Source organism: Natator depressus, chromosome 4 (genome assembly GCF_965152275.1).
Source record: "Natator depressus isolate rNatDep1 chromosome 4, rNatDep2.hap1, whole genome shotgun sequence".
NCBI classification, from domain to species: domain Eukaryota; kingdom Metazoa; phylum Chordata; order Testudines; family Cheloniidae; genus Natator; species Natator depressus.
Window position 1 is genome coordinate 61,214,546 of NC_134237.1, and position 16,392 is coordinate 61,230,937.

General features: G+C 38.2%; 1 protein-coding gene across 1 annotated transcript; it reads left to right on the forward strand.

The window, feature by feature from the left end:
• The first annotated feature begins 3,316 nt into the window (after positions 1-3,316).
• On the forward strand, positions 3,317-16,076 carry TDO2 (tryptophan 2,3-dioxygenase). Its single transcript, XM_074950048.1, has 12 exons — positions 3,317-3,351; positions 3,736-3,844; positions 6,444-6,534; positions 7,376-7,446; positions 8,874-9,001; positions 10,864-11,050; positions 11,351-11,458; positions 12,582-12,693; positions 13,027-13,084; positions 13,502-13,581; positions 14,284-14,374; positions 15,923-16,076. The coding sequence occupies exons 1-12, from the start codon at positions 3,317-3,319 to the stop codon at positions 16,074-16,076; spliced, it is 1,224 nt and encodes a 407-aa protein (XP_074806149.1).
• The last annotated feature ends 316 nt before the right edge of the window (positions 16,077-16,392 follow it).

The following is a 16,392-nucleotide window of genomic DNA, read 5'->3' on the forward strand; positions in this document are numbered from 1 at the left end:
TATATGTTTAAAGTCTTTGTTAGTAGAATCATTATCAAGCATTGTTATTTAATATTATCTTTCATTCACAATTTTATACATAATAAAACAAGAAGAAATGCATAAATGATTAGAGAAGTGTTTCTCAAACTGGGGTCTGCGGGCCGCATTGATCAACTCCTCCCTCTCCTTCCCAGTGCCTCCTGCATGTTGGGGAACAACTGTTCAGTGGCGTGCAGGAGGGAGAGGGAGGAGTGGGGACAGGGCACGCTCGCGGAGGGGGTGGAATCATGTCTGGGACTGCTGGCTCCGTTGATCAACACCTCCCACTCCCTCCCAGTACCTACTGCACGCCAGGGAACAGCTGTTCAGTGGCGGGCAGGAAGCACTGAGAGGGCAGGGGTGGAGCAGGGATTTGGCGCACTCTCGGGAGGGGGCAGAAAGAGGCAGGGTAGAGGAGGGGGTGGGGTGAGGTCTTGGGGGAAGGGGTGGAGTGGGGGCAGGGCCTGGGGCTGAGCAGGGGACTTGGGAGTCCGCGAAAAATTTTACAACAAAATGGGGGTCCTCGGGTTGCTAAAGTTTGAGAACTGCTGGATTAGAGCATGGATTATACGTTGTAATGAAAAGTTATGCTAGGCTCAATTTTCATGGAACCTGTAAGGGAAACTAGATTAAAAAATGAGGACCCATTGGTCTGTTTGTCTGTATTTGTCTGTTCTCTTTTGTCTGACACTTAGACTATAAGATCTTTGGGGAAGGGACCATCTTTTCGTTCTGTGTTTGTACAGCACCTAGCGCGATGGAGTCCTGGTTCATGACTGGGGCTCCTAGGTGCTTTTGCAATACAGATAATTAATAATAATAATAAAGAACCGAAGACTAGAGATGGTGTGTAAGGAAACCTCCTTTAATATAATCAACTATATAAATAGATAATGTGGTAATGTGCACGTTAAAGGGAGCAGGACTGGGCCCCTAGTAAACAAAAGTTAATGGACAATGCTGATGCATCCAACACAACTATACAAACTAAGAGGAAAAGGAAATTTATGCTTTATGTGTTTGAGGCCTCAATTCAGGAAGAGCATCCCTGTTCAGGACAGCTCTTAGGCACATGTTTACATTTAAAATTAAGCATGTGTTTAAGTGCTTATCTGAACAGGGGGCTGAGAGAGCACAGAATAATGAGGTTCTAGAAGTAATGTCATGTATAACTTGCAAATAGAATTTCTGAGAAGTGGCTGTAATGTTGCTTGCTTTTCCATTATTTACTATGCTGGAAGTGTTGTGGGATCCAAAGACCAAATTCTACTTTCATTGAATTCACTGGAATTGCATGGGTGTAACTAATGTGACAAAGTTCCTCCTCTACCTTGGTGGGTCTTGTGCTTATTGGTGGATTTGCTCGCCTGGGAGCTTCACAGCAGCCTTCAGTTTGGCCATTTTCATGAACTCACAGCCCAGGTCAACTCCTCCTGTGTCTGACCAGGAGTTGGGAGGTTTGGGGGGAACCCGGGCCCGCCCTCTATTCTGGGTTCCAGCCCAGGGCCCTGTGGAATGCAGCTGTCTAGAGTGCCTCCTGGAACAGCTGTGCAACAGCTACAACTCCCTGGGCTACTTCCCCCTGGCCTCCTCCCAACACCTTCTTTATCCTCACCACAGGACCTTCCTCCTGGTGTCTGATAATGCTTGTACACCTCAGTCCTCCAACAGTCCGTGTTCTCACTCTCAGCTCCTAGCACCTCTTGCTCCCAGCTTCTTACATGTGCACCACAAACTGAAGTGAACCACAAAAACCAGCATGCTAAACCGAAAGCTGCCTAAGCTAACCAATAGAAGATGGTGAAGAGAGGGGTGCAGTCAGAAGGAAATTATAAATCTTTGTCAGTGAAGCAACAGTGGTGTTCAGAGTACTGTCTATTTTCTATTTCTGTTTGTTATGCTTCATGGGTGTTACAAAGGTGGTGGGGTTTTTCCCCCCTTAAAGCTATTTGGGGCTCATCAGATGCCTCGCCCTTTAACATATTTTAAGCATTTTGAAGATGTCAGGAGGAATTTTCTTTGTGTTGCATCCTGTCTGACCTATATGTTATGTGATTGATTGATCAGCTGTTGCTGAATCAGAACAGAAAGTGTTCAAAGTACTGTAATGTTTTTTGCACTGCACCAGCAGAATGCCCCATCACTCCTGCATGGTTGCTCAGGTCACTCAATCTTTTCTTTACATGGCTAATGTGTTAAAAGCACAATTTAGCCCTTTATTTGTAAAGACTTAAAGTCACTTGATTTGGGAGCTTATATCTTCCATTACCACACACCCGGGTATGAAAATGTGTTGGTTCACAGGGGCAAGAGCAGCTGATGGCACCAGAGGGTTGTCATGGGGCATCAGAGACAGACTCTGATGCTTAGGGGAGCGGCTGAAGTGTTTGCAATAAAACAGAACATTGATAATGTTTCTCTTGAAAATCCTGGTAACTTGGGGGCACAGAGGAGAAAGAACCATATCTCAGCTACTCCAGCATGTGTGTCCATTACTCCATTGTGGTTAAGTTGATGATTAAACAGAACTGAGTAACCATTGTCAACAAATATGCATGGGATTTTTACATGGGAATATAGTTCAAGAGTTAAGAAACCCTAGTATATTTAAACCACTGGGGAGATATCTGCCCTATGAGAATTTACATGGATATTTATTAATAAAATAATTGTTTTGCTTTTAATTGGAGAGATGGTGTAAGTAATCTTTTTAAAAAATATTATTTTGGAGTTAATTCCAGAAGGGGTTCAGGTCACCTTTGGGATATAGTCCATCTCTGCCCAATACAGACTTCACTCTTTTTTCATCAAAAGTGCCTTGAAATTTTGACTTTAGTGTTTAAAGATTACAATCCTGTGTCAGTAATCCACGAGATTCAATATTTAGAGCCATATTCGACCCTTGACTTATACACAGAATTCCCATTGATTTTTTTTTATTTGTATTAGCTTTGATCCCATACTATGTGCCTGATTGAAAATGACCAAGGTCAAAAGAACTTTAGTGAAAGCTGCTCAAAGTATGTGACATTTGACCAACATGAGCATTGCAACTCTTCTTGTTTTGGGTGACTCAACTAACAGAACAGCCAACAAAACAAATACTTACTGAGGTTTGTGTCAGGATAGCTTCTGTAATTATTACTGAATGACAGGGATGGGCAGATGGAGTAGTAGGGGATTGGCCTGTACACTAAGATCAGGTTACATAAAAGGCAGCTGCAGTAGGTTTGGTAATGTTCGTAGACTATATCCCTGGGGAACATTGCTCAGCGAGTTATTGGATTCTGGAGTCATGAGTGGGTGCCCATTTTGGGGGAACAAATATCAGTGAGTATATTTCTCTATTTACTGCATAATGTCAGTTAACACGATAGATACAATGTGAATGTTAAGTGTAAAATTCAAAAGGAGGCTATTCATTAACTACCAAGGGTTAAATAATTATATAGACAACACTGAATGAAGAGAGCTGGACTAAGAATTCTTTTGAGCATTGGCTATTGGGATATACTAGATATGAATGTACCTAGATACTATAGTGATGTGTGTGCTATAAAGGTTGAAGATAGATACATGCTGTTTATTTTGCTTATCATATATGTTTGCGAAACTGAGCCACCAAAGCAGATCAGTGCCTGAATTTTAGGCACAATTACTGCTGTGATATTTTTAGCTCTGTTATTTCCTTTTGTAATTTTCTTTTATTCCTAGATTTAATTTTAATAAACTGTCTTTGGAGGATGAGGAAGGAGAAGATAAGTCACAAGAAGGGCTGAATAAAGCCAGCAAAGGTGGACTTATCTATGGCGACTATCTACATGTAAGTGTGAGGACTGGATTATGTTACTGCCCTGATGCCTGTTACAATTTGAGATGTTGACATATGGCACTGTCCTTTCCCTCCCTCTGCCAGCGAAGGTCAACAATCAAGGCAAGTCCTTCTGATCACTGTTTCACTCCCAGCTCTAAGGATGTATCCACAGGCATCTTTATCTCTTGACATTTGAGTTAAACAAACATCTCCCACCCAAGATTCCATGACAGCTCACATACCTGTTAATGTTAATGGGACGCTTGGTTATTTTTTAACTTTTTGAGAAAACAAATTGGATTTTGTTGTTTAGACGGGAATTATTTTTAGTCCTGCAGCTAAATTGTGAATGGAGAAGGGTTGAAGTAGAGAGTTACACTGAGATGCATATAACACATCACCTTGATAAATCACAGCAAAGCAGAAGATTCATTATTTTAGCAGATGGTTACTCAGGGCAAACCTTCAGTATGCTCAGCAGGGGCTGTGCAGTTCCCATTAACCATTCTGCTTAAATTCCCTGAGCTGTAATCTGAAAAAAAAACATCTAAGTGTCTGTAAAATGTCTTAAATTTAGCTCATGGACCCAGTTTTTTCATCAGTTGCACGGATGTAAACTGAAATAAATTAAGTTGCTCTAGTCTTATACAGAATTTGTCCCAATAGTTATATAATTACATAATTACATTTAAAAAACAATGTCAAGCACTCAGAAGTTAGAAAATTCCAGTAATAAGATTCCTGGGCAACTTTGATTCAGCACGCTTGTGTGTCTTCATACAATACGGTCTTTAATAAGATGATCACCATAGCATTTTTTCTACAGGACTTCTGCCTCACTGAAAATGAATTCCATTCAGATATGATTTATAGACTACATTAGCTATTTTCCTTTCCTATCCCTTCCTTATCATCTTTAATAAAAAGCAAATGAAAAAGCTGTTCAAATGGCTTTTTGAACTATACTGCCTGAAAGAACACATGAGTATCTAAAAGTCATTAGATGGCTAGATTTTGCCATTTTTCTTCATGTTAGAGATTAATAGATTTTAAGACCACAGGCAACCATTGTGATCAACTAATCTGGCCTCCTGCATAACTCAGGCAATTTCCCTGAATTAATTCCTGCTTCAAGTTCAAAAGTAGTGGTTGAACTAGAGCATATCTTTTAGAAAAACAGCCTATCTTGATTTTAAAACTTCCAGTGACGGAGAATCCACCACAACCCTTGGCAATTTGCTCCAATGGTTTAATTGTCCTTCCTGTTGGAAAATTGTGCCTTATTTCTCATCTGAATTTGTTGAGCTTTAACTTCCAGCCATTGGATCTTGTTATAGTTTTGTCTGCAGGACTGAGGAGCCCTCTATTATCAAATTTCTGTTCTCTATGTAGGTATTTAGAGTGTGATCAAATCACCCCTTAACATTGTCTTTGATAAACTAAATAGACTGAGCGTCTAGACTTCCAATATCTCTCATAATTAGGACTCTACCAAATTCTTGATCAAATCACCCCTTAACATACTCTTTGATAAACTAAATAGACTGAGCGTCTAGACTTCCACTTTCAGAGTAACAGCCGTGTTAGTCTGTATTCGCAAAAAGAAAAGGAGTACTTGTGGCACCTTAGAGACTAACCAATTTATTTGAGCATAAGCTTTCGTGAGCTACAGCTTCCAGTATCTCTCATAATTAGGCCTCTACCAAATTTGTGGTCCATTTTGGTCAATTTCACAGGCATAGGATTTTAAAAATCGTAAATGTCATGATTTCAGCTGTTTAAAACTGAAATTTCATGTTGTTGTAATTGTAGGGGTCCTGACCCAAAAAGGAGTGTGTGTGTGGGGGGGGTCTCAAGGTTATTGTAGGGGGGATTTGCAATACTGCTACCCTTACTTCTGTGCTGCTGCTGGCAGCAACGCTGTGCCTTCAGAGCTGGGCAGCTGGAGAGCAGCAGCTGCTGGCCAGGAGCCCCGCTCTGAAGGCAGAGCCACCGGCAGAAGTAAGGGTGGCATGGTATGGTATTGTCACCCTTGCTTTTGCACTGCTGCTGGCAGACTGCTGCCTTCAAAGCTGGGTGCCTGGCTAACAGGCACTGCTCTCTGGCCACCCAGCTCTGAAGACAGTGCAGAAAGAAGGGTGGCAATACCATGACCCCCCCCTTCAATAACCTTGTAACCCCCTTTCAACTGCCTTTTGGATTAGGACCCCCAATTTGAGAAATGCTGGTCTCCCCCATGAAATCTGTATAGTTTAGGGTGAAAGCACATAAAAGACCAGATTTCACGGTCCATGACGTGTTTTTCATGGCCAAGAATTTGGTAGGGCCCTTCTCATAAGGTATGTTTTCCAAATAGTACTTTATTCTGCAAATAGCCCCATTGAGGGGGCAGAATCATATTTCTTTCATCTATTCCCAGTTGTAAACAACAGAAAAAATCAATGGATTGGCTCACTATTAAAATGCAGAATAAATAAAATGCAACTAAAGACCAGTATGTGGGGGGTTTGTTTTGTTTTGTTGTTCACATAAATTCCCACCAGGAACATTTTGTCCAAAACCCAACAGTGGAGCTTTGAGATTATTACAAAAAATCTTTCTTTTAAAGCTGGACAAAATATTGAATGCTCAACAGCTGCAGAGTGAAAAAAAAGGAAACAAGATCCATGATGAGCATCTTTTCATTGTGACCCATCAAGGTAAGCTGCAGGACAGAAAAAGGTGGCTGTCTGATGCAATCACACCATTTGTTTGTTTTGGTGCTAAAACATGCAGTACAGAAGCTGTTCTGATTATGGACACAGTTATAAATTCCTTCATGAATACCAGCTTTCTCTCCCATTCCTCTGCCAACACAGTATTTGTGTGTGTGTGAGAGAGAGAGAGAGAGAGAGTGTCCATAATCCATATTTGAAGAGTTTTAGTAGAGAATGAGAATACTCTTCAACATAATTCATTATATACATAAGAATGGAGATGGCTTAGTGACCTAAGCATCAGGTTTAGAACTCCTAGACTCCTCAGAACCATAGGTTCAATTGTGATGGAGCAGATTCAGCCATCTGAAATAGTAAAATGAGTACTATGCTGTTTACTGTATTTGGGTCTTTTTTAGATGACATGCTAAAACTGAGGTTCCGTCTTTATCTTTTTGGACATTACACATCCCATGGTGCTTTGTGTAAGAGCACTGGTTTGTCTTGATAGCCTGGCCAGGTTTTCCCCTCTGCCCAACTGTTGTTAATCTGCTATATGCCAGCCTAGAGTTCCAAAAGTGAATCTACTGTGATTAGTTCTATTAACAGTCTCAGGTGCTAAATTATTTCATGCAACAATGGTCTGAAGAAGGGAGAGATTCTTTAAACAGCAGGTACATTTGTAAATCAGTATTTCTTACACCCCAATCACATGGAAATAGAACATTAATTTTAAATGAAGGTTTAACAATAAATTCGGAAATTAACCTCCTAATCTACTTGCTTAACTTCTTTCTACACACCAGCAATGGCAATGAAATTAACAATGCCTTTCTCATTGTAGCTTATGAACTTTGGTTTAAGCAGATTCTGTGGGAACTGGACTCAGTTCGGGTGATCTTTCAGAATGGCCGTGTAAGTTATGTGAAAATATTTATCATATTAATTTTTATTAATTTATCATATTAATACCATAATACCAAATTTATTTGATATTAATACCATATCATACCAAATTTATCATATTAATTTTTATTTTTATGTTGAAAGGGTCCCTTTCCTCTGAATTTTCTGGTTCGCTTATGCAAAATACTTAATGTTTTTATTATTCATCAGTGTATAAATTGCTGGTAAATAAAATAGGAAAAAAATCCTCTGGTATTTGGATGTGATTTGTTGAAACTGGAGAGGAATTATCAAATCAACAGCAGATGCTTATATGATGACACCTGGGGGAAAAAAAAGGTGAATATTTTGAGCTTTTATTAACACTGCCCCGAAGCGAAATTCTTTATACACTTATGAATTGTAATGACAAACTCTTGAGTTTCCTCTGATGTGGTGTCAATCAGAGATGGCTGGCTGTATGTGGTTTTAATAATAAACTGATAGTTGTAAATGAAAATCCAGCACTTGTGGATATTATAAAGATATGTAACGTTGTTTGGAAGTAGACCTGGTAGTAAGATGTGGAAAAAAAATGCAAAAAGTTTCATGAAAAATTAGTTTCCCCCCCCCCTTTTTTTTACTGAAATTTAGTATGTTGATTATTTTTTGTTGAAATCTGAAATTCAGAAAATTTTAACCATCTCTAAAATGGGATACATTTCTCCATGAAAGTAATATTTTGTTGAAATGTAATTAAAAATGTTGAAAAATTGAAATTCAGAAACCGGTGGGAGGATTATGAAAAAGATTAAAATGTAGCATTTTCATCCCTCCATTGATATTTCTTGGTCGTGCTCATTGACTGCCTCAGAAATCTCAAGAGGAATCCTGATCCCATTGAAGGCAATGGATGTGCTGACACAGAGTTGGCTTGGGAACGGCTCTGCAGTTCCTTCCCCACTCACTTCTCCTGTTTCTTCCTTTATTTCCCCCTTCTGCTTGCTAGCAAGCATCTTCTCAGCTGTGCCACATGACTTTCTTAGCCACATTACCACTCCTACTTCTGCTGGTCTGCTTCTCCATTGACTCTAATAGAATTACACTGTGGATGACTTTGGCCTAGACTTTCAACTCTTTCAGTAACTTTTTGAGTTAAAAATATGGGGAAAATAATTCCTTTATAACTGACCCAGTTAGAATGAGTAAGCAGCCAGACAAAAAGCCCTCACAGTTGATCTTTTAAGCATAAGCCTTAAAAGTATGATTTTAGTTATATGCAGGAGTCTACATTAAATACAAGACTTTGCTATTGATTTTTACATGGAATACACTGAGCTACTGCAGGGATGGATGAATAACACCCTAAAAGAGATTGATGGGTAGAACACAAAGGTATAAACAGCTTATCAGCTCATCATTCTCAATCTGGTCATAAGTATTTCTTTTCTAATAAGGTGAGAGATGAGAGAAACATGCTCAAGGTTGTTGCTCGAATGCACAGAATTTCAATGATCCTTAAATTACTTGTGGAGCAATTTTCAATTCTAGAAACTATGACTGCATTGGACTTCTTTGATTTCAGGTAAATATGATTTATTTTTTATTGATTAGTATCAGTGCTTATGTAACTGTCCTCACTAGAGCTAACAGTGCGGTTTGAATCCAGGACTTTCAGAGCTGAAAGCCTGAGCCTCTACCACTCAGCTGAAGAACTAAATCAATTAGGTCAGCACCATGAGTGTGTATTTGGGAGAGAAGCAGCTGTACTAGTAACCGATAAAGGTCATTAACAGTCTCTAACTTGATTGCAAGACCAATGTATTCTGAGATTTTTAAACAGATGTTTGTCTTAATTATTGGTATGTGACTTTGCTAGCTGAGATCACCATTACAAAACTAAAATAACAGTATGTAAATAATCAAACTGTCCTGTCATTTGGTAATGCCAAGCTAAGACTTAGCAATTTCCTTACATTTCTCACAGCCACATGTTCTCTGCAACATTTTATGTCAATTCATAAACTTGTGTGGGCGAGAGAAACCCACGCTCCACATCTACAGTATGAGCTAGATGTTTTAACCCATTGGTTCTGGGGCTTCACACATCTAAACTTCATAAGGTTTGCAGTGGTCCTGGATCACTGAAATATAATGTTTCAAAAGCCTGTGGGAAGCAGCATGTTGCTGCCAGCTTTTTGCCACCAACCCTCCATCTCTCTTCACTTCCCCCTTTCCCACCAGGAATTTCTCCTCTCCGTCTACCAATAGAAGCAGACAGTGGGGCCTGGAAGCCTGTATACCTCTTTCTGGCTGCTGGCCTGGCTTCTGGGACCCATCTGCCTGTCTCGCTTCCAGGAAAGAACGCCTAATTCTTTCACTCCCAAGCTTCATTGTTGCTGCATGCACCCCATTCCTAGCTTTCCTGTGGTTTCCACTTGGGTCACCTGTGGCCATGTCATCCAACTCCCAGCCCTTCCTGGATCCTTTTGGCAACCTATATATTTGTTTCAGAGTAACAGCCGTGTTAGTCTGATTCGCAAAAAGAAAAGGAGGACTTGTGGCACCTTAGAGACTAACCAATTTATTTGAGCATAAGCTTTCGTGAGCTACAGCTCACTTCTAATTTGCCCTATTACCACTTCATAATACCCCACAAAACATCATTCATGGCCCTTAAAGGTTGCCAGAATCCTTTTCTCCCATTTTTAAACTTAAAAAGAAAAGGGGGAGAGAGAGAAATAAGTGGATTAACCATCTATTTTGAGAGATCTTCAATTGCAATTTTCAGAAATGTATTATTGTATAATAAGCAATTATACAACCAAATCAATGACTTTCAATTCCATTATTATAACCGTCTTATCCTTTATTTTTGAACCCCTAAAACTGCCAGGGAATGGGAATCATGGCTATTCTTATTAATTAGTTCTTCCAACTTGCCAACATAGTTTAATTTTACATCAGTCCCACATAACAAAAAACTAGCCATGGTGACACCGCCACCCCTTTTGTCCAGAAAAAACCCCAAACAAAAAATTGTTCAGCTCTATGGAATAATTTAAACACCAATAAACATATTATAGTTTGTTTATTTTAATTTTAATGACTTAAGGCACCTTTCTTAATACCTGTTTGGCTGTGTATGTTTAGAAATAAATTAATATTCATATTAAATTTCCTCCTGAATGTGTTTTTTTAAATATTGATTTCAATGTATAATTTGTTGTTATTTACTTAAAAATAAAGAAATCAGATTTTCATTGTGATACCTGGGTTGCAACAAAGGAAATGTCAATGTTGTGGTATATCAGAGAGTCTTATTTGAAATGCTTTTCATGTTAGAAATGTCTATGTAGGTTTTTTTTAGTTTTGGATAGGAAAACCACAAAATACCCTTATTATTGAAATAATATGTAATTACTCTATCTTCTTCCATACCCAAAGAGATTACTTGAGCCCAGCATCAGGTTTTCAGAGCCTGCAGTTCCGCCTATTAGAGAATAAGATTGGTGTCCCGCAGAGTCTGAGAGTTCCTTATAACAGAAGGCATTACCGTGATAACTTCAAGGGACATGAGAATGAACTGCTGCTTAAATCAGAGCAGGAGCCAACACTTCTGCAATTAGTGGAGGTAAGTGTTTAAGTGTAGACCTGCCCTATTTTAAATTAGTATTCTTACCCTATTTTTGGAAGGAGAAATTGACTGAGAGAGAAATTCCCAGTTTCTCAAAGGTATTTAGGCATTTTATTGAAATCAATGGGAGTGAGGTGCCTAAACACTTTTTGGGCTGAAGTAACTTGTCCAGGTCTACAGAGGAAGTCAATCTTAGATAGGATTAGAAGTGGAGAGTTTGCCTCCCAACTCTGGGGTCATTTAAGAGTAACTCATGATCTGTATCACCTATTTGTTTTATGTTGTTTTATTTTTAAGGCATGGCTGGAAAGAACACCAGGACTAGAACCAGAAGGATTTAATTTCTGGGGAAAATTTGAAGTGAATGTGTTAAAAGGTCTAGAAAAGGAACTGGCAATAGTTCAGGTAAATTATGTATCCTTAGTCTATCAACAAGCATAAGATATGTGATAAAAGAAGATCCTGCCATTTTAGTTAACATTTTAACCCAATCACTGTTCCTTTCCCTTGGTTCATTCAGTCTTAAACAAACTTTGTTTTTAAGGAGCAATGGAACTATGCACTTCTTTCAGGTATTTATGGGCCAGTTTATTATTTGACTTCAGAAATGTGTGCTATTTGAGTGATTTTTTGATTGCAAAAAACAGGGTTGAAATCCCGGCTCCAGTGAAGTCAATAAGAGGTTTGCCATTGACTTCACTAGGGTCAGAATTTCACCCCAGGCACTTGAGTCTGAAGATCAAAGTGCAACTCTTCTAAGAACAAGCCCATGGGAATCCGTATGGAAGGAAATGCTTGCATACACCACTGTGAGGTGGAACTGTGCTGTTTCACATAGCTTTACTAAATGGTACACATGGGTTTGATAAGAAGGGACTTCTACATACTGATATTGAACTTATTGAACTGTATATGAATATTACCATGAGAAGAATGTTTTGCTTTTAAAAACAAATCATTTAGTTGCTCAAGAGGACAAAAAATATCTAGACGTGAGTGATTATGTATCTAACAAAATGCTCTCATGTGGTATTTTGAGGATTCATTTTTGGAAGTGAATTTCTTTAGGTCAAATCACATTTTTAAAGAAAAAAAAAATCCTATATTCAAAATCTGGGAAACTTTGACCAGTTCTAAGATTAATATCTTTCTAATTGTTAGGTTTCTTTTTCTTTCTTCATTCAAATGAAGAAACTATAAAATCAGATGTCTAAGAACTTAAGGACAGATTTTTTAAAAAATAACTAATTATGTAATTGTGTCCCCATCTTGTGCATGCATTGATCTTGACTAGGTATGAAAACTGGCTAACTAATGTAGAGATTTAGGTACATTTGTGCATGCACTGATTGTAATATTTTTTTGTTTTGCATAGGCAATGGTACATCTAACTTGTTTGAAAATATGGTCCTTACACTAAATGTGTAAATTCATAGAAGTATGATGCTGAAAATTGCAACTGTATAATAAATAATTCAAAAACTGTAGGCCTCTTCTAAAAATAACCATTTTGTTTTATATTTTAAAGGCCAAACAAGAGTCAGAGGAAAAAGAGGACCTACTGGCTGAACTTCAAAAACAAAGAGAGATTCTTATTTCATTATTTGATGAAAAACGCCATGAACATCTTCTTAGTAAAGGTAGGTTATGTTCACATCTGGAAAAAGATAGTTTAATAACAGTAACTGGACCCTTTGTGAAAAGAAGTTTAAAAATATAAGGAAGAAAGTTGTCTTAGAAAGTTACTTGTGATTCGCTTTTTTTTTTAATCTTGAGTTTTATGATTTGGCAACTTTCGAGGTAATGGTGGCATTCAGTATACAGCTACTTTTGAAGCAACTCTGATAGCTAAACACTATAATATATACTTTTTTCCTACCATATATTTTTGTATCCTTAGTTTATACTATAGTGGACTCTGGACATTTGCAGGAAAATTAACACAAAAACTAATAAAATCTGTAATTTTGCAGGAGAAAGACGACTCTCTTATAACGCATTGAAAGGAGCTTTAATGATCTACTTCTACAGGTACAGTAAGGCGATATTGCTGCAAGATTTAGTGGGAATTCTGACAGAAGGAAGAAGTCAAGGGTAGATGACGTATTATGCACCACAAATTGTGTATGTACACAATTTGCAATCCACTTATTATTGCAATTAATTGTTGAAAAGCTATTCTAAATCATATACTGTACTTTAGCCGGGTCCTTATATTCTCCTAAGGACAAATTGCTATAAACATGGAACAAAATGCAACTCCTATTTTAGGAGGGTGAAAGCACCTATTAGAATACTGATTTTTGTATTGGTAGAAGAAATTGAGGGGGAAAAATGACCAAAGTCAATGCTATGCACACTTGAAGTGGTACTTTGACAAACATGACATAAGAAAATATCAATAAGGTAATAAGAACTATCTTTGTGTCTTGTCTTTCATTTTTCAAGAGAGGAGCCTCGCTTTCAGGTTCCCTTTCAGCTTCTTACTTCTCTCATGGATATTGATGTACTCATGACCAAATGGAGATGTAAGTTTCCCCTTCTTTTTTGTGGTAGTATCTCTTCTAGGTACAAGACTGTTTTTCCCTTTATTACTATAGTTGTAACTAAGGTGTGTTCAATTAGAATTCAAAAGACCTCTTTCCCCTTCTTATTCGAAGGACAATTGCTTTTGCTTTGATCTGGAGGGTAGGTGTGACACCTCGTTAGCTGTTGATGCATGTATATGGAACAGCCATTGCCTTCCTTTTGAAACTAAACCTGTCCCCTCCATGATGTGCCTAAAATTGGGGCAACGTCTTTTTATCTAAGGGAACTACTGCATATTTCTCCCCACACCTCATGACTCTTCTCTGCCCATTCTTTGCACTCTCTTACCCCCCATCTACAAAACAGGGTGAAATATGTTGCAATCTATGGGATGATAGTCAACAGTACTCCTTTGTCAGTATGCAACATGCTGAAGAGTGACGAGTTTCCCTGGTGACCTAGTGGGTCACCCTCTCTGACCTTTATCTCTGATGTCCCAGGAAAATGGTTATAAGCATTCCCCTGAACCTGAGTACCTCACATATAACTATGATACAATACAACTTGCTATATGGCCAGCTTTAACTGGCATTTCAATGGTCAACACCATTGTAACCAAACCCTTGTTTGTATCCTAAAGCAGCAACTTACTTTTTATATTAAGTTAGAAATGCCAAATTCTATTTATTTCTGTTGCTTAGACAACCATGTCTGCATGGTGCACAGAATGATTGGCAGCAAAGCTGGCACTGGAGGATCATCAGGCTATCAGTATTTGCGCTCAACAGTGAGGTAAGCATGAAGAAAAATTATTAAAATGTTATAATATTATTCGTTACCACTCCATAATCTGCATACAGTACATTACTTAATATGAATAATACTTTTCATTCAGTCATATCCAGGTAAAAAGTATTTTAGTATTAGTGAAAGTTTCCAGAAAAAAGAACATAGGCCCAAAATTACTGAAAATAAGCAATTAGTATTACATAACCAGTGTCTACCGACACTTTGAACATTGGCGTCTTTATATAAATAGCTGTGTTTAAATAGCAGGAAGATAGTGACCTTTTATCTTAAAAAAGTTAAACTATTCTTTGAATTTAGGGACCGAACACTTGAATGTATGCTGGTAAAAGCTATTAGCTTTACTGTGTATAGCTTTTCAGTTCCTTTTTGTGTTTTGTCAGTCAACTTGTGAGAGAGAATTTTTTTCCAAGTGGCAGGAGGGGATAGTCCATAAAAGTCAATGCAGTTATGAAGATTGATTTATTAAAATAATTGAGAGCGGGGGCCGGGGAGTGTCTAATTAATCAGTTACAGTTGTCGTCCTTCAGAATTGTTGGTCTTCCCTGCTGTGCAAGGAACAGATGATCATGGATGTTGGCTCCATGTCTCACTGACCAATTCTCCAGCGCAGCACTTCAGATGGAAAAATGGCTTCCTGCCTGTTGCATCTATCATCACGGCAACTAAATTGGGCTGGAACCTTCAACCTCAACTAGCTCTTTCTCATTCCTGAATATGCACAGTTTCAGTCATTTAATATTTTCTTATATTCAGTCAGTTAGTCCACCTTAAAGCTTATATTTGTACCTACACCTTGACAGTTGAGTTTTGTGCCTGGAGAGCAAAATGCAAAAAACACTTTGGATTGTTTGAAGCATACATGGAAACATCTCTTCGTCTAGCTGGAATCTTTTAGTTTTGTTTTGGGTAGAAGGTATTACGCAACTAGTGGTTTCAAACACTCTCTGGCTTTTGGCAACTGCTCTAATATTGATTTAGCCCACTCCCCTGACATGATGTTTGAGATAAGATTTGTCTGTAATTTTCATCAAACAGTCAAAGTAGAAATGCACCAGGTTTGGGGTTTTAGTACAAATGTAACTTGGGGTAGGGTTACAAAAGGGTCTCAGGCTTTTCGGTGAACCTAAATTTCAAGCCTAAATCAGCTAATGACTGTGAGTAGAAATGATGAAAAAACATGGTTTTGACGTGATGGCAGTTTTGGTTGAGTTTCACTTTGTGGCTCATTTAAGAATGAAAAATCATGGAGATTGAAACCACATGAACCCAAATCAATCTTGTGTCATTCAGCTCTAGCCTGAATTGCCACACTTGATGGAAAGAATCTGAAATCATTACTAGTAGATGTTTTCCATTAGAAGATCATGGGGGTTAGCTTGTGTAGTGTATCATTCAAACACATTGGGAGTTCCCAGGGCCCTTTGTAATGTAATTTGATAGATCTGAACCAAGATTAGGCTTTGTAGAGGCCAATTATGGCCTCTCCAGGCTACCATATTAAAGTTAATGCATCTGATTTTCTTTTTTCAGTGACAGGTACAAGGTGTTCGTAGATTTGTTCAACCTCTCAACATATTTGGTGCCAAGACACTGGATACCAAAGATGAACCCAACTATTCATAAATTCCTTTACACAGCAGAATATTGTGACAGCTCCTACTTTAGTAGTGATGATTCAGATTAAAGAACCTGCCAAGGTGATCCATTTTAAAGAACTTTGAACTGTCATATGAACTGGTTCTGACCTTTTGTGAGGTCCCTTAAATTTATTAAATGTTACAAAGCATGTACATATATTTATGCAAGCCAGGCTGTAAGATTTAAAACATGTGATGAAATTCTGGACCCATAAATAGTATGATTTAGAGATGATACTAACTACTAAATATTCAAATTGAAGTATTTTTAGAACATTACAGAAATAAGAAGGCACAGTTTGCTGAAGGAAACAGTATATAGAGATATTAATGACACTTAGCAATACTGGATCAGTTGAAATT